The sequence below is a fragment of the Durio zibethinus genome, chromosome 13 (genome assembly GCF_047325235.1).
Source record: "Durio zibethinus cultivar Kanyao isolate XHJ-2024 chromosome 13, ASM4732523v1, whole genome shotgun sequence".
NCBI lineage: Eukaryota > Viridiplantae > Streptophyta > Magnoliopsida > Malvales > Malvaceae > Durio > Durio zibethinus.
This window is the reverse complement of record NC_143174.1, coordinates 10,177,291-10,201,599: the sequence shown is the minus strand read 5'-3', so window position 1 is coordinate 10,201,599 and position 24,309 is coordinate 10,177,291. Positions and strand designations below refer to the sequence as shown.

Genomic DNA, 24,309 nt, shown 5'->3' with positions numbered 1-24,309 from the left:
TCAAACATGAATCATGCAATCATACACAAGCTTAAAAAAATTAGATAAACATAATTTGATTAATCAAGAGTCCAATATTAATTAAAACATCAAAAAATTCACTTCAAGAAGCATTCATCATACCAAATTCACCTCTAATTGCATAAAACCTATCCTTATCAAGAGGTTTTGTAAAGATATTAGTTAATTGATGTAAGATATCAACATATTCAAGTACGATATCACATTTTTTATTATGATCTCTAATAAAATGATGCCTAATTTCAATGTGTTTGGTTTTAGAGTGTTGAATTGGATTTTTGGTGAGATTGATGGTACTAGTATTGTCACATTTAATGGGAATATGATCCATAGTTATTCTAAAATCTTTCAATTGTTGCTTAATCTATAAAACTTGAGCACAACAACTTTCGATCGCTACATATTCAATTTTGGTTGTGGATTGAGCAATACTATTTTGTTTCTTGGAAAACCATGATATAAGTATTTTTTTTCAAACAATTGACAAGTACCGAAAGTGCTTTTTCTATCAATTTTGCACCCACCAAAATCTGCATTGGAATAGGCATGTAAAGCAAAAGATAAACCTTTTGAATACCATAATCTTAAATTAAGAGTGTCCTTAAGGTACCTAAAAATTCTTTTGATAGTAAATAAATGTGATTCTCTAGTTGAAGATTGAAATCTAACATATAAACATATACTAAACATTATATTCGGTCTACTTGTAGTAAGATATAGCAATGAACCAATCATAAACCTATATTTATCCTTATCAAGTTTTGTTGAAGTGCTCATAGGTGTTAAGTAAGGCTTTGATTCTTCTAATCCAAACCTTATGAGTAAGTCTTTGATGTATTTTGCTTAATTGATGAAGGTGCCATCTTTTGTTTGCTTTACTTATAGTCCCAAGAAGAATGTGAGTTCTCCCATCATGCTCATTTTAAATTCACCTTGCATAATCTTAACAAATTCTTAACAAAAAACTTTATTAGTAGCACCAAATCTAATATCATCAACATAAACTTAAACTATGAGAATGTCTTTTCCTTTTGTTTTAATAAAAAGTATAGTATCAACCTTCCCTCTATTAAAATCATTTTCAATAAAACAATTTGACAATCTTTCATACCAAGCTCTAGGAGTTTGTTTTAAACCATATAATGCTTTTGTCAATTTATAACTATGATTTGAAAGTTTTGGATTTTCAAAACTGAAACGTTGCTCTACATACACTTTTTCATTTATAAAACCATTTAAAAATGCAATCTTGACATCCATTTGAAAAAGCTTGAAATTTTTGAAACATGCAAATGCAAACAACATTCTAATAGCCTCTAACCTTGCAACCGGGGCATAGGTTTCATCATAATCAATTCCTTCCTCTTAATTATACCCTTGAGCTACTAATCTAGCTTTGTTTCTAATAACATTCCCATGCTTATCCATTTTATTCCTAAAAACCCATTTAGTGCCTATAGTAGGATGATCACTAGGCCTAGGTACAAGATTCTATACTTGGCTTCTTTCAAATTGGTTCAATTTCTCTTGCATGGCCAATATCCAATGATCATCCTAAGGCTTCATTTATATTTTTGGGTTCAATATGAGATAGGAAAATAACATAATTACACACATTATAAGAAGATCTAGTTATTACCTCTTGAGTTAGATCACCAATAATTTTACTATCTTTAACATATCTCATTTCTCTATAGTGATTTGGCTCTTTCTCTATATGTTATGGCTCATCTAAAAACTCATCATCTTCTTTTTGATTGTTCTCCTCAATGTCAAGTGATACATCATTCACATTTTCTTGAAGTATACATACATCATCATCATCAAGAGACACATTTCTCGAAGGTGGATTAGATTTATAAAAAATAACATGTATAGACTTTTCAACAACTAATGTTCTTTTATTAAAGACTCTATAGGCTTTTGAAATCAAAGAAAATCCTAGGAAAATTTTTTTATCACTTTTTGCATCAAATTTTTCAAGATCATTTTTTTCATTGTTCAAAATAAAATATTTGCAACCAAAAGGATGAAAATAGCTTATGTTATGACTTTTTTCTTTAAAAAGCTCATAGGGAGTTTTTTTTTAAATTGGCCTAATTATAGCTCTATTTATAATATAACAAAAAGTATTTGTAACTTCCACCCAAAAATATCTAGGTAAATTATTTTCACAAAGCATGGTTTTAACCATTTCTTCAAAGTTTTATTTCTCCTTTCTACTATCCCATTTTGTTGAAGAGTTCTAGGAGCAAAAAAATTGTGGCTAATACTATTTTCACTATAAAAACATTAAAGCCAAGATTTTCAAATTCTTTTCCATAATCACTTCTAATACTAGTAATTGAATAACCTTTTTTATTTTGTATTTTTTTGCTAAAAGTGATGAATTTTTCCAAAGCCTCATTCTTTGAATGCAAAAAAAGAACCCATGTGAATCTAGTAAAGTCATCAACAATAACAAACCCATATTGTTTTTCACCAAGACTCTTTGTTTTAGTAGGGCCAAAAATATCAATATGAAGTAGTTGAAGAGGTCTAGTAGTTAAAATGCAATTCTTAGGTTTGAAATAGACTTTTTTATGTTTTCTTTGTGCAAATGCATCATAAATCTTGTCATTTTCATATTTCAATTTTGGCAAACCGACAACCAAATCATTTTGAGAAAGTTTTGAAATTACATGCATACTTGCATGTCTAAGCCTTCTATGCCAAATCCAACTTTCATTTTTTTTTAGCTATAAAACAAACATTTTTAGAGGAAAAATCATCTAGATGTACTACATAAATATTTCTTTGACAATGTCTAACAAAAATGAGTTTGTTAGTTTTGATATCAATCACTTGACAACGCATGGATTCAAATACAACTCTAAGTCCTTTATCACACAATTGACTAATACTAAGTAAGTTATGCTTGAGTCTTTTTATAAGTAAAACATTTTTAATAGTAGTAGAAGAATTATTACCGATAAAGCCAATCCCTTTAATTTGGCATTTAGAGTTATCACCAAAAGTAATATCTCATCCACTTTTAGCTCTTAAGTCTTTAAAAAGAGTTTTATCTCTAGTCATGTGTTTTAAGCATCCATTATCAAGGTACCATAGATTGTTCATGCTTGAATTGGCTTTGTAGCAATGCCCATCCACCTTGGGCTCATCAAGAGCCATGAAATATAGATTGGCTACTTCCTTCTCATTTGATTCATCATTGAAAAAGTTATATCACTCCATGTTGCAACCATTGCTTTCTTCTTTGGATTTGTCATGTTTTGCTTTTTCCACAAAAGATAATCAAATTTGATATGACCTGATTTGTTGCATTCATAGCAAATGATTTGATCCATTTCTCTTCTACTTGATTCTTTTTTAATCATTTCCCTTTGTGGTCTTCTTCTACTTGAGAACTTGTTCATCCTCATGAATTTCTTGAATCTTTTTGCATACATGGCCATCTTTTCATTTTCATCATCCTTTTCTTGTCCAAGATTTTCTTTATTTTTTTGTAAGGTAGATTTGAGGCTAATGCCACTTTTCTTGATTGGTTTTTGTCCATTTTTTAGCTTCATCTCATAGGTGAGGAGAGAACCCATCAGTTCATCTAAAGAGAGTGTGTTAGGATCTTTGGACTCTTCAATGGCTGTCACTTAAGTCTCTCAACTCTTTGGTAGACTATTACAGATTTTTTTCACCATCTTCACATTTGAGTAAGTCTTTTCAAGAGCCTTTGAACCATTAATAATGTCAGTGAAGTGGTTTGACATCTCACTAAGAGTTTCATCTAGTTTTATCTTGAATAACTCATAATCATGAGTGAGCATGCCAATTTTTATCTCATTGACTTGATTTATATCTTTATAAGTGACAGCTAACTTATCTCAATTTTTTTTAACATTTTCACACAGAGAAACTCTATTGTACTCACTAAGCTCCAATGCACAAAAGAGTGTATGCATTACCTTGGCATTGAGTTTAGCTATCTTCATATCATTAACATCCCATTCACTCTCTTACTTCATCACCTCTGTACCACCTACCATCTTCATTGGAATTTAAAGATCATTTATAATAACCCTTCAAACTTCATACTCATTTGCTTGAATAAACAACCTCATTCTAGTCTTCCAATAGGAGTAGTTGTCATCAACAAAGAGAGAAGGTTTTACAATTAAATGGCCTTCACTTTTAAAAGATGTTGCAACTGTTTCATTTGCCATGAGACACACTTTTGTTGTCCACTATATTTGTTGTAGCTTGAGAATGGTTCTTCCACATTGATTACCATATTTCTTTGAGCCATTTTTAGGATCACTCTTGGGTTGTTAAACCTATAAAAAAGAGTACTAGCTTTGATATTGATTGTTAGCTCAAAGACTTGAAATAAAACAAGAAGGGGGGTGAATTGGTTATAATAAAAATTTTAAAATCAATACTTAATAATCACAATTTTAGCAAAACAATTTTTCTAAGTAAATAAACACGATAAATAAGAGTAAATAAGAGATAGGGATAGAGAGTTTGACGCTAAGATTTCTAGAAGTTCGATCTTTTCTTCAGGCATCTACGTTATCTCCCTTAGCCTCACTTACCAAGGAGTTCAATCTACTATGAGTTTGAAGGATACAACCTAGCTTCTAAAAGCTATACACAATCCACATTACAAACTCTTAAGGGTTAACCTCCCCCTTAAGATCATAAATTTACAATACAAAGTTTCTGAAGTATTTTGCAAACTATAATAACCTTTCAAAGGTTGGGTGTTTGCTAATTTGAAGTACATAATAATATAGACAAAGAAATAGAGAAAAATTGATATGAATAGGATTTTTTGCACTTTTCTCTCTTTGAACAGCTTTGAATGCTTGAACAAGTTGGTTGGTGAATAGCAATAAGTTTTCTTAGCTTTTCTTACTCTTATTCTGCAATGAAAGGCTTTATTTATAGGTAAGAAAAAGTTAAGAGCTGTTGCCTTGCATTTAATGCTTCAAAACTTACAAAAATTCAGACAAAATATAGCCTTGGGGGGTTTTTGGGACTCAGGGGATCGATACCCTCCTTTAAGGGATCGATCCCTTCCTTTAGGGGATCGATTGGTTCAGGTTAGAGAAGGCTTGAATTTGTGCTTGAAAAACCTTACCCGATCGATCAGCTAATGCACCTGATCGATCCATTCTTTAAGTGATTGATCCTCTATAAGGGGGAATCGATCCCTTTAAGAAGGAGATCGATTGGTTAAGCTTGAAACCCCAACCAATCGATCCCTACAGGGAGGGGATCGATTGGTTTTTGCCAAAACTTCATGAATTTTTTGTTATTCTTTTCTATCAGTTATTTTTGTTATAAAATTTATCTAATTAAAAAAAAGATAAAAAAAAAACAAATTATGGTACCACTTAACACTTTTATTGGTTTGTTTTTCACAAAATTTATTTTAATTAAAAACAAAAAAATTTTAAAAACACGAAAAGTTAAAAAAGCAAAAAAAAAAGAAAAAAGAAAGAGTCATAAGTTGCACATCGAGACTTTAGGGTCAAATAAAAGTTAAAATAAGTAAAATTTATATAATACATGGATGTATTACATCTTAATTATGTATAAATGTAATATTCTTATTATATTAAAATATTAAATAATAATTTTATTAATATAATACATATATAAAATTAAATAATTAATTAAAAATACAATTATATATATATATATACTAAATGAAGACCAAACATCTTAAAGCTGCCTCTAACTTGATTTGATTTCGATAAAAAACCTCGATCTAATCCCCAATAAAAAGTGCACCTATTGGATCTATTCAAATTAAAACTCATTGGATATTGATTATTTTGTCACTCATACTTCCATTGACTTTTTTCTTTAAAGATTTACTTAATGGTTTTTTTTTTTGTGCAAAAATTACCTAATTAAAAATGAAAAAAAAAGTCAAAAGACAAAAAAAGTGAAATAGGATACCACACGTGTACATCCATTTATTTTTTTAAATTGATATAATTGAAAAAACAAAAAAAGTAAATAAGAAAACAAGAAAATAAAAAAGAATAAAGAATAAAGAACAAAGTCAAGTTATCACGCTACATTAGCAATAATGAACTTCCTTGCAAAATATATATTGTGGATTTATATCTTTTTGTTTTAATTTTAATTTACTTTTTAATTTTTTTCTTTTTTATGTTTAATAAATTTTTTTATATATACTTTTTATCAAGCCAATTTGATATCTAACAATATATTATTTTTCTTTGTGTCATTTTGACAATGTCCAATGTGTACTTTTTTTATTTTAACTTTATGTACTTTGAATGAAACATATTTTATTGTTGAAAAACTTAAACACCTTTATCCCATTTTTAATAAAATTTTTCACCATTTGTTCCATTGAATTAATCTTTCTAGGAACAAGAAATTTCATATACCTTCTATTTTTTTAGCTTCCACATATGCTATTTATTTATTTTTTCTATTCTTTGATTTTATTCAGATTATAGTTTTTTACCCCTTCCATTTAATAAATCATTTAAGGGAGAAGAATTTTGATTTCATTTAAAATCTTGAAATTTTTTATCTTCTATCTTTTATTATTTTTTTAACATTCTATTGGTTTTCTAAAAAAAATAATGGTGAAAAGGATTAGTTTGAAAGGAAAGAAAGTGTCAGCTTCCAAAAATCATTTTAGTTCTCTAAAGAACTTATTTTCATACTTTTTCCCATTTCAATTTGTCCATATACTTTCATTCCAAAAAGACCAAAATCTTTCTTTCCTTTCTTATCAAGTTAATCAATACCATCACCCATAAAGTTTCTTCAATTGCTGCAACTATTGCAACTATTGATTTATGTAAGTTATTTTATCCAATTACTTTTAAATCATTTCTTAAAATAAAATTAAAATTTGTTCTATATTGTTTAAAAGTCTTCTTAAGTGTATTTTAAAAAATTTTCAATTGATTACAATGAAAGAATTATCAAGAGAATGAGTTGTAGATAAACCACAATTTTATCATTTTATTCTAGTGAGTTTTTTCCAATTTATTCTTATACTTGTTCACATATTTACAACCTATATTGATTATAGCATATGTAGAAATTTAAAAAAAAATGCTATTTGATTTGTTATGAAGATACGTAAATGGTCTAACATATGTTGATGATAATAGAATTTAATAGTATGTTTATTTGCACTTTGTGATTTTATCAGTTTGAATTATTGTATTGTTTATGAATTTTGATTGATTAATGTTCATAGATATTTCCAAAATTTCAGAGAAAACTAAATAAAAAGGTAATTATGTATCACTTGATGTTTTTATAATTGAAAATAGCCATTCATTTTCTTATTATTATTGATATTACAATATATGCTAAGTTGCTTGAAGCTATATACTAAAATGGTTGAAATTACTAATTGTTGCTTTGTTTCAATAGACATAAATTACATTTCTCAACTTAGAGAAAATAAAGTTAGAAGAACTATGATTTTAAGAAGGAATATAAATAAAAAAGATTTAGAACTATCATATTTTATAATCACTATTAAAAGGAAAAAAAAAAGGCATGTTGCCATGCAACAAGATGTTGCTAAAAACATATCTCTAGATAAGCATATAAATAATGCCAATTCTTAGATGCATTCAAATGCCCAAAAAGCAAAATTTTTTTTCATAAAACACACAAATTGAAAGAAATGATAGCTTAGAAAATGTAGGTATTATTAAATCTTAAAATTATATAATGTTAAAAAGAAAAAACCACAAATCACTAATGTATCATGGTTAACTAAACAATTCTTTTTGGAACTATTTATACAGAAACTATTATGGTCAACAACTATTAGAAATTTCAATGAGAATATCAATGTAGAACAACAACTAGCCTAAGTTTATATAAGTAGGCTCTTGAAACAAAAATCCAAAGATGTTAATGAAACAACTTATCATTAATATCAAAAAAATTAAATAATTTTCCTTCTTTTTGAAATTATTTTTAGGAAAGTTTAACGAACCTTCAAATTTTGGTGGTCTAATACATATGTACTCATTTTGTAGTGCCTTTATGTGGTATGATGAAAGAGTTGACATTTCATAACAATCTTGAAATCCAATATTTTCTTTGTGTTGTCTAGAAGGGTGTGTTCATTTGCCAACACCTAAATCAACTCTTACTTTCCTAGATCACTTACTAAATTATGAGATAGTTGGACAACCTACTTCTTTTAGAAAAAAAAATTAAACTTTATTATAATGTAATGTTTCAGTTTACTTCTTTATGAGCAAAAATCGATTATTCAATGAATAATAGACCAAGTCTTTTATGTTTAAAATAAGTTGTTAAAATTATCATAAAATTGGATCTTTGATACCAGCTAAAGGGAAAAACCTCAATTCACATAATTATACATTTATGACATAGAAAATGAAATCCAAAATAGGAAAATAGCTTTAAACTATCAAGAAAATAAAAAGGATGTTGATGACAACTTAATGAAATGATTGTTAGAAATGTTGGATCAAAATAATGAAGTTCTCAAAATTTTTTGCATGGTTAGGGATCAAGCTAAGAATGCAGAACTACTAAATGTTAAACTGAGATTAATAGGCAATAGAATTGATCCATGTCAAAATTATATTCCACTAATCGCTTTTGAGATTGTTAGATTAGTTGTCAAATCTAGATCAATTAATTAGCCAACGTGATATTGTTGTCGAACATAGGACTGAAATCTTTCAAAGAGTAAATTGTTAACATCTTTTGTAAATGGCTATGCAATATCCATTTCTTTTTCCCTTTAGGAAAGATGGTTATAGAATTGATATCAAATATAGGCACATTAGTGGTATAAAGCAAATATCAAGACAGTGTGTCACAATTAGAGAATATTTTGTTTATTTAATTCAGTAGCAAATGACACATCAAAATACATTGTTAAAAGTAGGTAAATCACTCCATCAATTTTTAGTTGATGCATTTCTTAGTGTTGAAGGTGTAAGACTAGATTACATAAAGCTAAATAAAAAAGAAATGAGGTTAGAGCTTTATAATTGCATAAGAGATGTTTTATCTAGAAGAGATTTAGATGCAAACATAGTTGGCAAAAGTATTATTCTACCTGTATGTTTCATAATTCACCCTCAATACATGTTTCAAAATTATCAAGATGCGATAGCAATTTATAGGTTTTATGGATTTTTAAATCTATTCATAACCTTTACATGCAATTCAAAATGATTAAAAAACCAAAAAGCTTTAAAGTTCATATAAAAACCTAATGATCGACTTAATTTGATCTGTAGAGTTTTTAGGCTGAAAGTACAGGAACTTATGAACGATTTAACAAAAAAAAAGTTTTTTGGAAAGACAATTATAGGTTTCTATCTAAAACCATATATATATATATTACCTTTTATTTAAAAAATAAATTTCTTACAAATGTTTAGACAAACATTTTCATATGTTTAAAATTTTGTTATTTTATTAAACAAAATAGTATTGAATAATTAAAAAAAATTTTAAATAGTCATATACACTGTTAAGTTAAAAAAAAAAAAAATTCTCCTACATTATACATTTTATTGTGGTTGCATCCAAAATACAAGTTTTTGCTTCTAATGTAGACAAATTCATTTCAGTTGAAATCTTAAATAAAGATTTTCTCTCATCCATCTAGATCTTTTCTTATCCCATTATTTCCTACTTGATTCATTTTCCATTTCTTTTTCTTTCTCATTTTTTTCTTTTTTTTCTTTCTTATCCTTTTTTCTTTTTTATCTTCTATCTCTATTTTCTTAATTCTTTTTTCCTTTTTCACGTCTTTATTTTCCCTCTCCACTTCTCGAATGATCTTTTCTTTATATGTTTCTTTTTATTTTTTTAAGTTATATCTCTATCTTTAAAAAAAAAAATTATAAGTCAACTATTTAATTATTCATTCCCCTAAACTATATTGTTTCATAGAGATAGTTGTTGAGTGTTTACTATCAATCCCACTATGCTATAGTGCTCCCTTAAAACTTTAAATCAAATTCAAAAACCAAAAGTAAAGAAAGTTTTCTTATGGTTTTGATATTTTCATATGGGACCTCTTTAATAAATACAGTTTTAATCCCAAGTGCTCTCCACTTTCATGAAGCCTAACCTTTTTTCTTTATCTTTTTATCTTTCTTAAACTCCATAATATATAAGCTTGACACCATTATTTTTGTGTTTACATCTCCTTTCTTGAGATGTCAATAAATGTTGACAATTTATTTATTTGATGATGAAAATCACACAAAAACAAAAATGGTTTCTCGATCTTTAAGGAAAAAAATAAAAGCTTCCAAAAAAACAAAAAACAATACTAAAAAAGTCACAGTCCACACTCAAAGCACTTATCAACACAAAACAAAACTCAACTATAAGCAAAACTTAAACAACAAATCCATATAGATAACATGTGTCAACCTTTTGATTCCTTTAGTATCCTTTTAATCTATGGTAGTAAAAATTTTTTAATGAAGTGAATGTTTTCATATTTTAATTATTTTCTAATATTTGTAAATTAAAATATATATAGTATTTTTACTATTTTAATAACACATATTTTATATTAGCATTTTAATAATAAATATAAATAAATAATAATTTTTACAATTTCTAATAAAAATTAATCTTTTTAATCTTTTTATTCATAGAAATAATATTTTAATAATAAATTCTATTTTAAATATTTTAAAACATTAAAATAAATTATGTTTTATTAATAAATATTATTTGTTAAATATTTGAATATTAATATAATATTTTTAACATTTTAATAAAGAAAACTATTGTTAAAATATTATCATTTTCAATATTTTCATAATAAATATCTTATAATTATGTCAATATTAATATTTTAACAAAAGTATAAATTTTTCAAAAAATAATCAAATAATAAAAGTACTTTTATTGAATCATAAAAACAACATATAATATCTCTTTTTTCAAAAGATATATATTTTTTAGAAAGTGTTTTAAATCTATTCTTTTAAAAAAGAAAAAAACAAATGGGGTTAGTTTCAATGACCAAGTATCAAAGAACCTCACATATAAAAATAAATAAATAAATAAATAATTTTCTATTGTGATAAATTTTGAACATTGGATTATTAAGACAACATTTCATCTACTTTATTTTTGCTATTATTTACTACAAAAAATTAAGTAATATTATTTGATACATAGAAAGTCATAATATAAGACTAAAAGAAGTTGTAGATGTTAGGATTTGAATTTCAAAGCTATTAGATGCCATCACTTAAGGGTAATTACATAAACCAATTGAATTAAACTCTAAATTTTAAGTAGTATTTATTTAGATATGCAATAACTTTAACTTGACAATATTTAACAAAAGAAAATTAGTATTTTTTTATCTCATATAATATAATTAGTTTGTGTTTGACTTTTTTGAATTATCTATTAAAAGTTTGATTTTTTTTATTTACAAATTTTAAAAACTTTTGAAATATATATTTATTAAAATTTAATTTAATTAAATATTTAAAATAATTATACTCAAATTTAAATTTTTTTATTAAAACAATATTTATGAAAAAATAATGATAAAAACAAAGATTTCATTGACATTTAGCAAAGGATGTTGAATGACTTTACTTAATATCTTTCCTTTTTTATATATATTTTTTCATAACCTATGTAAAGAAATAAATAAATAGAGAATAGAATATAATTTTGACCTAAAAAAGTAAATTGAATGTCTTTAACATATGTAAGTTTTTAAATGTACCAAAGTGTTAACTGGGGTGATTGAGTTAAATGTATTTTAAATAACAATAATTTTCATCTTAACTCTTTCTATTCATTTTTTAAAATTATCTTATCTGACAATGTCTCTTATCTTTTTTTCAATTTAGATTATCCTTAATTTTTCTTGAATCTTTTTATTTCTTATATTACTTCTTCTAACTTACCATACATTTATCTAAGCATCCTCATCTCAACTACACTTATTTTCTTTTAATTTTGTTTCTTAATGGTCCAATATGCAGTCCTATATAATGATGCAAGCCTTACAGTTGTTTTATATAATTTAGCCTTTAACTTTAAAGACATGTTACATCACACAACACACCCGTTATATTTCATCACCTCGCTCATCCTACTTGAATCTTATGATTTACATCTCTTTCTATCTCGTCATCGCTTTGAATAATTAATCCTAAATATTGAACATGACTACTTTTTAGTACTACCTCACAATCCAACTTAATCATACTAACACTTGCTTCCTTTTTACTACTAAACTTACATTCCATATATTTAGTTTTAAATTTACACAATTTAAAGCCTTGAGACTCTAGTGTATACCTTTATAATTCTAATTTTGCATTAAAATCATCACTAGTTTCCTCAACTAAGACTATATTATCGATAAATAACATACACCATGGCACCTTGTCTTGGATATATCTATTGAGCACATCCATAACTAATGTAAAAAGAAATGGACTTCATGTTAAGCCTTGATACAATCCTAAGGTAATAAGAAAGTTATCAATCAAACCCCCCAAATGTCCTTACATTCGTTACAATTTCTTCATACATATCTTTAACTATGTTAATGTGTCACTTTACATATCCATATATTCAGCATCTAATACACTATGTAATCTTTTAATTTCAAAAGTAAAATTAAAAGAACAATAAATGTTTCATTTTTAATTAATTTTTTATTTTTTAAAATATACCTTAGTTGATATATGTCACATAATTTTTCATTTTTTAAAACACTTATAATTTTTAAATACTTCAAAAATTAGTTTATGTATAAATTTTAAAATTCTTATATTAATAATTACAAAATATCAATTTTATGAAATGATTAAATTTTAAGGTTAAATACAATAAAATTAATTCTTTATTCTAATAAATTCCATAAAATAATAAAAAAGTAACAATTAATTACTTGTGAAAGGAGAATTCTATTTACACCCACATTTTTACTCTATACACCCTATCACTAAATACACCATAAATTCAAACTCAAATTTCCTATTTCTACTAAATACACCTCATAACCCATTTTTGTATTTTCATTTCCTACCTTTTCACTATTTATTCCCTTTTTCTCTTTCTTCATTTTCAATCTAAAAAAAAACCCAAATAAATCAAACTAACCCCAAATCAGCTTTATTTTGTAGTTTTTCATTAATTAAAGGTAAGATTTCTATCTTTCTTTTTGATTAATTTGATTGAAATTCATGTACAAGTAGGGTTTAGGGCTTATGGTAGAATTGGGTTGAATTTGAGCTTTTCAAATGCATTTTTAAGAAGATTTAAGGCCTCTCAAAAATGAATTTTTGAGAATACCTGATGTTTTTCAAAAATTCATTTTCGAGAGGCCTCTTATCTTCTAAAAATTAGATGCTTTAGAGGTCTCAAGTTTTCTCAAAAATGAATATTTGAGAAGACTAATGGCTTTTTAAAAATTTATTTTTGAGAATATTTGAGGCCTTTGAAAATGAATTTTTGAGAAGGCATTAGTTTTCTTAGACATCCAGTTTCAAGAAGACTTGAAACTCTCCGAATTAATTTTCGAGAAGATATAAAGCTTCTCAAAAATTGATTTTCAAAAAGCTTAAAAATCCATTTTTTTATTGTAAAACTTTTATTCAATTTTTCAACGAATTAATATATTTTGTAAATTTATTTTTGAGTTGACAATTTTAATGAGTTATGTTTTGTTATAGATATGGCTCGTACTTGAAGCAAAGGTACTGAAGCTAATGTCAATCTCAGTCAAAAGCATCTGACTACCTTCAATAGAAGATGGCAAGTAAAGGGGATGGTGAGTCGGAGGATCGCACAGTTGATGAAATTCCTCAAGCTGAACCTTTAACTTGCACCACAGATTAACATCATGTGAAGTCCTTTCTAGGAGGTCTGATTGATACCTCCATTATATCAAGTTTCATTTTTCATGTTGCATTTTGAATTTGGAATGGCTAGGTAATCACTCGAATTATATTATACGAATCATGTTAGTTTATCTATTTATAGTGCTCTAGTTGGTTGTTGTTGCTGATGATATTATGTATGATGTTGATATTGGTGATATTGTATTAATAATTTTGTTGATATTATGCATGATCTTGATATTGGAGATGTTGTATTAATATATTTGTTGTTATTGTTATTGTTACAGGAGCAAGATTCGTTGAAGTTAACTAACCATGGGCTAAAGTTACAGCAATAGCATCTAGACAATGCAAGTAATAGGATCTGAGCTCATGTGGTCCAATTAGGGTTGTGTTTACTTATTGACTGCACTTATCATACCATTAACATAATAATAGTTTTCACTTTTGTCGAGAGGTGGCAGTTGGAGACGAACACATTTTATATGTCGTTTGGTGATATGACTATCACATTGAATGATAGATTCACCCTTTTTCACATACCAATCATTGGGACCCCAATTACAGTGCCTCATTTGTTGATGATGCATAAGGCAAACACATTATTGTAGAGATTGCTTGAAATTTCTCATGATGATGCTAGAAGAGAGACTGAATCTGGTAAGGGATCTGCTATTCAACTATTTTAGTTGTGTAAAACCTTCAGGCATGTCACTGATGCATCAAATGATGAGACGATTTCATGTGCATCCCGGGTTTTTCTACTATATTTGGTAGAGAGTACGTTAGTTTGTGACAAGATTGCAACAAAAGTCTCAATAGTGTACTTACCCTTACTAGAGGACCTCATTGTCATTAGGAGGTATGTTTAGGGGATGGTTGGCCTCACTTACTTGTATAGGTAGATTGAGATTATGAGTAGGTTACACGTGTATCGAATCATTGAATATTTGACACTTATCCATGTATGTATTTATAATTATTTAAAAACATATTATAATTATTTGATTTATTTTTTATTGGTCATATCTTTGATTATCTAACTAAATATTACTTGTATATTTCATGTAGGCATGGATTAATGAGCAATTTCATCCTTGAGCCTAGTAATCAATTTAACATACTTAGATGATTTATCGCATGCTCGATGATGGAAGGCTCGTACTTATGTTGATACATTACCCACTTTACATTAGAGCTTGGATAGGTTGACAGTATTGGACATGTACTAGGCCCTATACATTGATGACATGAGGCATATCCATTTCATGAGATTGCCTTTTTCATTAGATGTATCAATTGTGAGGTAATCGTAGAGCCATATCATCTGGAGAGGGTTCTATGCCAGTTTAGCTTTGTACATACTATTTCGTAGAGATCGTTGGCCTCGTCTAGAACTTGACGAAAACCATTGTTCAATTAGTAAGATGTTATATATAGCCTCCTAGACCAATATTAAGAATAATGAGACATGCACGTTGTGTTGGTTGAGCATTGAAGCCAAAGATATCAGAGGCATGAAAAATGTTCATCAGACTATGATGCCCGGTTCACAGCTATATCACTTCTCATACTACTTGTTCATCATTGAGGTAAGAGGCTGGAGGAGAGGTTGATGGATAAGAATTGATGTATTTATTACTATGGGCTGATATTGATTTTATATTTACTTAATTATGTTTAGATACTAATTTAATATGTAGTAATGTTTATGTTTAGTTGATATTTATAGAATATTCATTAACTTATTATTTGTTCAATGTCAATTGGATAACATGTTGATAACTTTAAAAAATATCCCCTAAATTTAATAATTGTTCATTAGGTAATATGTTCATAACATAATATAAAGCATAAACAAATATAAACAATAAACATTACTATAAAATGTTTAGGATCATTACAAAAAAAAAAAAGAAAAATCAATCAATGGCTATTGTTTCTCAAATGGCCATATTAGAATTTGAACTAAATAATAAATTGAAATCCTCAATGCAAGGTATATATAAAATCTCCTACCTTCAAGCAAAATTATATCGAATCTTATGCCAATTGCATCAGTAAGAGGTATTAGTGCGAATGGCTTTAGAAACACCTACATAATATAGGAATGTTATTTATATAATGTCATTAACACCTACATAAAATAAAAACAATAAATATAAATAGTAATTGGTAACACTAATTAACAATACCTGTATAAAATGATAATAATGAATAAATCCAATCGTAATTAACTTGTGCTCCAATAATGCAAGTGTTATAAAATTAATAGGGAGATATATTACACATTGTCTCAGACTAATGTGGATTAGCATGACATTATATCGGGAGGCAATCAAATGACTCATATTAGGTAAGGTCATTCACTTATTGTATGATGCAGAAGTTTCTAAACATGATAAAGTTTGTAACAACCCCTTAATATGCTTCATGGATTCATACAGAGTCATATAATTACCTCGATACCTATTAAGCTTTTCAATTAAATCTTATCACAGCTGTACCTAACCATCTAGTCCCAATCTAACCAACCTAATAATAACACGAAACCCATAACATCCATCTGCCTCAACATCAACAATGCTTGTATATATGGATATAACTCCATTGGTAAATTATCCAAATATTGCATTTTCTGTTTATCATAGGCCGACGAACAAGAATTTTAGTGATACGCTTTGTTGTTTTATTTGAGTTTACAAAGTTTAGTGGTGATGTACTATTATGAGTTGATAACACAATCTCCTAGTGTGACAAGTCACTTCGTGTAAAGGTATATGCTTTTAACGCTCTGTGATTTTTTGGCTTAGCCATCTATAATGGTGGCATCAAGACAATTATGGATGGATCACCAAGTTCTCGTTGCTTTTTTTTCATGGCTAATTTACCCAAATCATCACATTTATTAAAACATTTGATGATTCGGTTAACCTCGAACTAGATAGTTAATTCATCAAATATTGAATTATTTTCGCTCTTTATTAAATCTAACTTTTTCTAATACGGATGCACTTTAGATAAAAAAATTAGACTTCCCATTCTTAGATGCTCTTTAACTTTATGAGTAGAAGATAATCCATCCATGCTTATTATCACACAACCGCAAGCATGTGCATCAATCTTAACATGATTAGCTCATTTGATCTCTATCAATATCATATTCAGTGTGCTCTTAGATACCAAACCTTGCAACTCTTTAAATAATAAAGGCTTGAAATTATGCTCCATAATGGTAACACTTTGCTCAAATGAAGGCTTGATCATTTTATGTTGAAGCTCAATAAGTGCATTGACTATTTTTCATGATAATTCAAAATCCCCTTACAATAATCCAAGGTGCCTCTTTAATTTCAAATGTACACTTTCAGGTCTAAAAGAAATAATAAAGATATATTAATAATTTGCTATGAAAGACTAAAAACCATAAATAATATTAGTAACATAAATCATAACTTTTTGTTGTAACATTGTCAAAGTGCATTATTTTACCCATCCAAGTCGTAACAAATATGTCCTGGATAAGCTTGGTAATCAATTTCTAATGAGTTCAGATGCCTTTCGTACTCATCATAGGTAGATGAATACATTAGTACATTTTAACCGGACATGAATGCCTCTCATTTTTCTTTTTGCTTAAAAAGTTTTTTATAATTCACAAGCACATTTTTATTGATATGCAATCTACAAAAAAGATTGATCATGCCTAGAAATACTACCTCTATAGATTCATCAATGCCAACTCTCTATTAATAACAATAACAATAGAAAATTTGCTAGCAAGTATTAAATCTTTTAACTTATCTTATGCCCAAATATAATTCTCAGAACACTCAGTCTCTATGTACATAAATACAACAAAAAATGTCATCTCAATGGAAGTCACACCAACAATTCAAGTAGTGGCATATGGTAATTATTTGTTTTATAAGTGCAATCCATAATCAAGATTGATGGGAAGGCTTGCAATAATTATACACCAGTAGGATATGCCCAAAATAAGTCTTTCACACAATTGTTTGACTCATCAGACCTATGCCACTCTAGTTATTTACAATCTGTCAACTTCTTCATCAATTGTTGCATTTGTAATCTGTCAGCTTTCTCAACATATTTGTGTTTTTTACATTCATTATATATTATCTTTATAGTGCTGACATAATTCTCATCATGTTGTTTTATAATAAACAATATGTTTTTGGGTCTGACCATACTATTCAACATATCAGTAACTAAATTTTTTTCTTTTTAAGTTAATTAACCCGGATATGAATGTCCCTCTAATTGTCATGCCGTTAGATGATTGTAAATTTCACAGACTACTTTCATGTCTCATTCATCATCCATTGTCAACTTAATCCCATGTAACTCAAATGGGCAATCACACTTTTTCGTTTTTGTTCTTTTACGTTTCATTTCTTCTACATTGCCCTTATTCTTAAATTATCTATATTTTTCACTTCGTTCACATGCCAATTTTATTTTAGGTTTCCTCGAGCCTTCTATCTTAGAGTGTTTAATCACTATCATGAAACCTTCATATTTTCTAACATGTTTAGCCCATAAAATCAAAACTTTTCTACTACAAAACACTTGCAAAACATTTTAAACTTATTTCGTATATACAAACTATGCTTCTATGCTTCTATGCCTTCTAATAACACTAAATCTCAAAAATATAATCTTATCTCTTTCTAGTAAATGAATCGGTGCAATCATATTTAATATCTAAATTGTGTGGTGATTGATCCCACTCTATTAGTGCATTTTCCAAATTAATCGACATATCACAATATGTTAAAGCTTTTATTAAAAGACATATAAAGATTGTAAAAAATTATATTATATTCTCGAAAATATGTTTACGAGAATATAATAATACTCGAAAATGGATTTTTGAGAATCTCATCGTGTTTTCGAAAATTTATTTCCAAGAATTACACTATATTCTTGAAAATCTATTTCCTAGAATTATGTTATATTTTCGGAAATTGATTTTCAAAAGTTACACTGCATTTTCAAAAATATATTTTCGAGAATTACATTGTATTCTTGAAAATCTATTTTAAAAAATACAACATAATTATCATAAATATGTTTTCGAGAATATAATGTAATTCTCGAAAATGAATTTCCAAATTTTTTAGAATTACTAAAATTCAAACTCGACTCTTTACCTCGTTGAGCTCTTCTCCCTCATTATTGTTTCTCATTTTTAAATCCATTCTTGCATTATTTGTAAGATTTAATTAAGGTTTCAAAAATTGAATTTTAGATAAAAAGATTTAAGGTTTAGTGTATGAGAAAGAAGGATGAAAGAAAAAGAAGGAAAAAGAAGGAAGAAATGGGAAAAAAAACAGAAGATATGGATGTATAAGACATTGAATGTATTTTTATCATTTCCTAAAACGTAAATTTAGTATTTGATATTAGAGTATTATGGAAAAAAATTTTATGAGATACATAAAGAAGTTTTTATGCTGTATTTTAGAACACCCCTTTGAGAAATGGCTGGATGATTTAAGGCATTAGGAACCTTACTATTGAAAAGTTCATAAATCCTTTAACCAACAATTTACAGCTGATACAGAAAAAGTAGCCATAATCCACGCTTCCTAAACCCTTCTTGTTCCCAAACCAAAAGATAAGAGAGATAAAGCCACAGCCACGTCCAGAGTGATGAGTAAAAAACGACAACCGTTTGCTATGCCTTAAACGAAAGCGTTCTTCACATTGCAATTTCTAATTATTTTCACGCATAATAATTATTAAATCTTCATGACACTTACTGCTAGCATCATGCAAAAATGACAAACAAATTAAAATGAAAAGTGAAAAGTAAAAAGTAAAAAAAAGTACAAAGCAAAGTTGCTCTGCACCAAGTTGTTCTAGATTTTTGCGGAGGGAAATTGACAAGCATGTAAAAACATATAATAGGATAGAAAGGGGCAAAAAAGGTTGGAAAAAAAAATAAAATAAAGAAACGACAATGGAAAAGCCACTGATATTAAAACCCTAAACCCAACCTCCTAAAGAGAAACCTGACAACAGAAGCTACCAACTACAGAACCTGCCTTCTTGATTCTGACAAACCCTAACGCCATAAATTATTCACTTCATATTATCAGCCAAGACAGTACGGATGACCCACTTCGACGGTCCATGGTTCTGTAATCTGTTCTATAACAGCAAAATTTCAGTGAAAACTCATCATCGTATTCTACAAGACCACAAACCGCCGCAAGGGGATGCTGGCACAAGTTAGCAACCGTTTGCAATCCCATTTGATAAAATCCTCTTCTCTGACACAATAACTGGCTTTGCACCCTTCGTGGCATCTCCAGATTTTGTAACCGAACCATTCTCTGAAAGCTTTAGATCCCCATTGGAATGAGCAGTTGAACTAGGTTCCTTGATCAAATCCGATACAACTTCCATACACTTTTGTGAACCATTTACTACATCTTTCTTCTCATCTACAGGCTTTCCTTCCCCTACCTGCATATGAGAGAACAAAAGCATGCAAAACAGTTCAACTTCATGGGCCACAAGCACAAAATTTTCTCCAAGTAAACTTCGATCAAAGCAAAATTCAGTTGCAATATCAGGGGTAAAGCCAAGTATGTCTTGCCTGCTTTTGTAACTGCTGTTTAGCCTTTTTCTCCTGAATTGCCTTCTGGCGAACCTCATAAAATTCAAAATCATCCAAAATGCAACTTTTGCTGGAATGCTCCTTGAAGATTTTGATCAACTTAAGTCCTTGCTCAAATTTGATCTGCACAAACCAAAAGGAGATTACCCTTAGAATGGGGGAAAAAACAAGAATAAAAGAGTGAAATGGGCTTTAGGAACAAAGAGTACCTCTTGTGTATCCCTGCTGTTCGTGACAGGTTTATTCTCATTGTTCTCTAGTGTAATGTGCTTCAAAGAATTGTTAGGTACATCCTTAATAATGTGCCACTTTACTGTGAAACAGCCAGTCCACTTGTCTTGTTGCCAGTACTCCACATTCTTCTGAAAATCAACATGCCCTACCATCTCAGCAAGGCCAACAAATTGCCCACTTGTATTGACCTATAAAAAGTTCAAAAACTCAAAGAGCATTAAGCACAGCAAAAACAAGGTACAAATAACCCAAATAAACAACTTGCACCAAGACACGAACCGAGAAGAAAAGATATACAGGGCAGCCACCAGACTTCTGCTGAGCCTCATAGTAAGCTGTATCAAGCTTTTTGTTACCACTTGGTGTGCTAGCCCAAACATTGTATTTAATGCTTTTATGGACATCATCTTCACTGTATGATTTAATAACAAAGAACTTGGCATCAGCATAATCCACAGGGAATTCTTCTCGGTTATACTGTTTGCGGTCTGGAACAACATGTGCCTTTTCCTTCTCCTCAGCATTAGCTCCATCTGTGGGAATAGTTTGCCCCTTGATAGCTGTTGTGATAAGTGTTGTACCCTTCTGGTTCTTAGGCCACTTAGCCCTAGGTCCCCTGTTCAGTTCATTAAGACCATCCATGTTATCATTGCCAGAACCAAAGTAACCATTGCCTCGTCCCCTTGGTTTATACTTGCTGTCAGTAGCCAACCAGCCCCTTCCATTTGTTTGCAAGTCATAATAAGCATTAGATCCAAAGCCCATTCCAGATCTGAATGAGTTTCCGTCCTGGCCATATAGTTTGTTTGGGTTCATCCTATTAATAAACCCATGAGCTGTACCAATGCCAGACATTGGCCCAGGATGGCAGAGTCCCTACAAACTCAAAGGGTACAATCATTAGGAGGAAAAACTCAGAGGAAGATCAATGACGTCAAATGCAAAACAAGAAAATTAATTAGAAAAGCAAAATCATGCATACCATGTAATGGGAGTTTGAGCGGAAATTTTGATTCCTTGAAGATGGAAAGTTATTTGTTTTTGAAAATGAAGAGTTTATGCCAGTGCTAGTCACAGGCCTGTGTTGCCCATCTGAGAACATAGAACCATCAAGCCATGGGATAGGAGACCGAAACCCATCAAATCCATATCTTGGATCCTGATATCCGGAGGAAGGAATACCTCCTAGTGGAGCTCCCCTTCCATAAGAATTATTAGAATTAAATGAGCTCTGGTATGGTGGCTTTATTGCAGCTGAACCATTATTTCCCTTCACAGTGACCCCATTAGCAACTCCATTGGAATTAGGATTAGTTGTTTCAACAGGCAATGGCTTTTGATCGGCAACAGCAGAGGTCGAAAGCTCCAATTGGGATGGGGCAGAAGGGTTTGGAGTGAACGGGCCACTGGTTGGAGTCAGCGGCTGGAAGTAGGGAGGATACTGGTAGTGCTGTGGCCCATACAGCTGACCATCATTTCCCACAGTTGGAACCGGGGTACCTGCTGGTGAATATGGTCCATACGGTGCATAGCCATAACCATGATGATACATAAGAGATCCATTGTCCCCATAAACTCCCTGAACAAGATATAAATTATTAAAAATAAACGAAAGATATCACAACTAATAACTACCAGTATAATGAGAACATCAAAAAAGAAAGACTCACTGAAGTCATATCAACTCCCTCTGGGTTCACATATCGTGAATATTCATCCCACTCATTACCAGTGCCATCAAAGCCTGCAAGGAACAATGAACAGATGAATACAATTCTTGCCCCAATTAATTCAGAATAACACATACATATAAAGCGCCAATGTATTTCAGCTTAAAAGAGCTGGAACAGTTTGTTTACCACCATAGTAAAAGGCTGATGGATAACCACTAGGAAGATAGCACACAGTTGGATCCATAAAATCTGGTAGCAAAGGTGTTGCAGATCGCTCAAAAGATGGAATTTGGGTATTTCCTGTGTTGCCTGAATCAACAGATCCATATTGATAAACAGAAGGCTGCACAGAAAATAAATCAGGCATTTAGTTACCATCCAAATTCTTGCCAGTTAGAAGAAAGACCAAATACCGATCTGCATTCTTTTCTATTTAATTTTTCTCCCATGACCTGGGCAATCTTCAAAACATCAAACTAACTGGCCCATGTGACGTTCAGTTTTATCCATAACAGAAACAAAAGTAGGAAACGGAACTACCTTCTTGGTAGGCTCAGGAATATCCAAGGGCTTTACTTGCGAGTCTAAAGACAATTTCTGCAACAGCTCTGATGTTTCTATAAGAAAGCAAAGAGTAAAGGAAATACAAAGAGCATCCCAAATACCCTTTACAATTCAAAAGTGCTACAAAGAACAAGCTAACAGAGAAAGCACTTCGTTACAACAAATTTAATCAATAACAATAATAATGGAAATAAATTACCTGAAAAAAAAGACAAAGAATTATTCCTTTTAAATAATTGAAAGAAGTTCAAAAACAATATAAAGGGGAGCGAAGCCATATGGAATTCAGAATATGAATCCTTAAACAGCGAATTCAATGAATGAATAGGATATGACATGCATAACAGGTGGATCGAAAAGTGCGAAGAAGTACAGATCTACATGAAAGCATAATAATACCCAAAAGTGACATAATCGAATAATTGAGGATACGGTCTGCAGGGGGAGCAACTGTGGCCGCCATCACCAGATCCACTCTCTAAACTCTAAATAACAACCCAAAAACTCAGTTGTGTGTTTTAGGGGGATAGAAGAGAGAGAGGCAACAAAGGGTGCCAATTACACTTTCAGCCTAGCTTCAGCCGCCAGGAGACACACAAAGAGAGAAGCAAAAAGAGTTTTGGGTTTTAGGGTAAGAGAGAGAAAGAGGGTTTTGTCCATCCAAATGCGGTGATTCAAATACCACCACGGGGCTCTCTAATTTTCCTCTTTCTCTTTCATTCTCACCCGTCAGTCACCTAATCCCCCTTCCAGTTGTCTTTCCACGTGGCACTATCCTATTTGTTGCTTTGCATCACTCTTTTGTTCTGTTTCTCACTCCTCTTCTTTCTTTATTGGTGACTGACATCTCTTACGGTGACAGTCAGGGACATTCCGTAGCATTCCTAGTTCCTATCAAACAACGAGTAATGTGCGGGAAAAAATGCTTGGAAACCCTAATTACAACAAATACTGTTTTTTTTTTTTTTATGGAACAAAGATATTTGGAAAAATGTCCGAGATTGATACATGTACTATCAAATAGATTAGTCTTGATCCATTGAATAAGAAAATTTATGAAGAAATATAAAGTGAAAATTTGAATCTCTCTTTCCTCGTCCTCCGACCCTTATCTAATGAATGAAAAAATAGGCTTAAGGTAAAAATTTATTTGTATCATGTTTGTTTTTTCAATTAATTTTTATCAATAATTTTGCTCAATTTAAAGTCATTAAATTATATATCATTATCATATATATTATTATATTATAACATACAT

General features: G+C 29.6%; 1 protein-coding gene and 1 pseudogene across 2 annotated transcripts; both read right to left on the bottom strand.

Annotated features, from left to right (window-relative positions):
- Positions 1-17,232: 17,232 nt before the first annotated feature.
- Positions 17,233-18,257, bottom strand: LOC149515311 (PKS-NRPS hybrid synthetase cheA-like; annotated as a pseudogene).
- Positions 18,258-19,747: 1,490 nt separating this feature from the next.
- LOC111302799 (YTH domain-containing protein ECT4-like) lies at positions 19,748-23,699 on the bottom strand. Of its 2 annotated transcripts, none has more exons than XM_022898637.2 (9): positions 23,484-23,699; positions 23,028-23,104; positions 22,674-22,830; positions 22,485-22,558; positions 21,797-22,393; positions 21,094-21,690; positions 20,790-21,002; positions 20,560-20,703; positions 19,748-20,426 (listed from the first exon to the last, which is right to left on the bottom strand). In XM_022898637.2, exons 1-9 carry the CDS (start codon positions 23,512-23,514, stop codon positions 20,190-20,192), a joined length of 2,127 nt encoding a protein of 708 aa, XP_022754372.2. In that variant the 5' UTR covers positions 23,515-23,699; the 3' UTR covers positions 19,748-20,189. The 2 variants fall into 2 exon arrangements, with proteins under 2 accessions (XP_022754372.2, XP_022754373.2); XM_022898638.2 differs by having other exon boundaries at positions 22,677-22,830.
- Between the last annotated feature and the right edge of the window lie 610 nt (positions 23,700-24,309).

Excerpts from the sequence above, each read along its gene's own strand:
- LOC111302799 (XM_022898637.2), bottom strand. The coding sequence starts at position 23,514 with ATGGCGGCCACAGTTGCTCCCCCTGCAGACC. Across the intron at positions 22,831-23,027 it reads TTCCTGAGCCTACCAAGAAG|CCTTCTGTTTATCAATATGG; the intron begins GTAGTTCCGTTT and ends TTTTCTGTGCAG. Across the intron at positions 21,691-21,796 it reads GCTCAAACTCCCATTACATG|GGACTCTGCCATCCTGGGCC; the intron begins GTATGCATGATT and ends TTGAGTTTGTAG.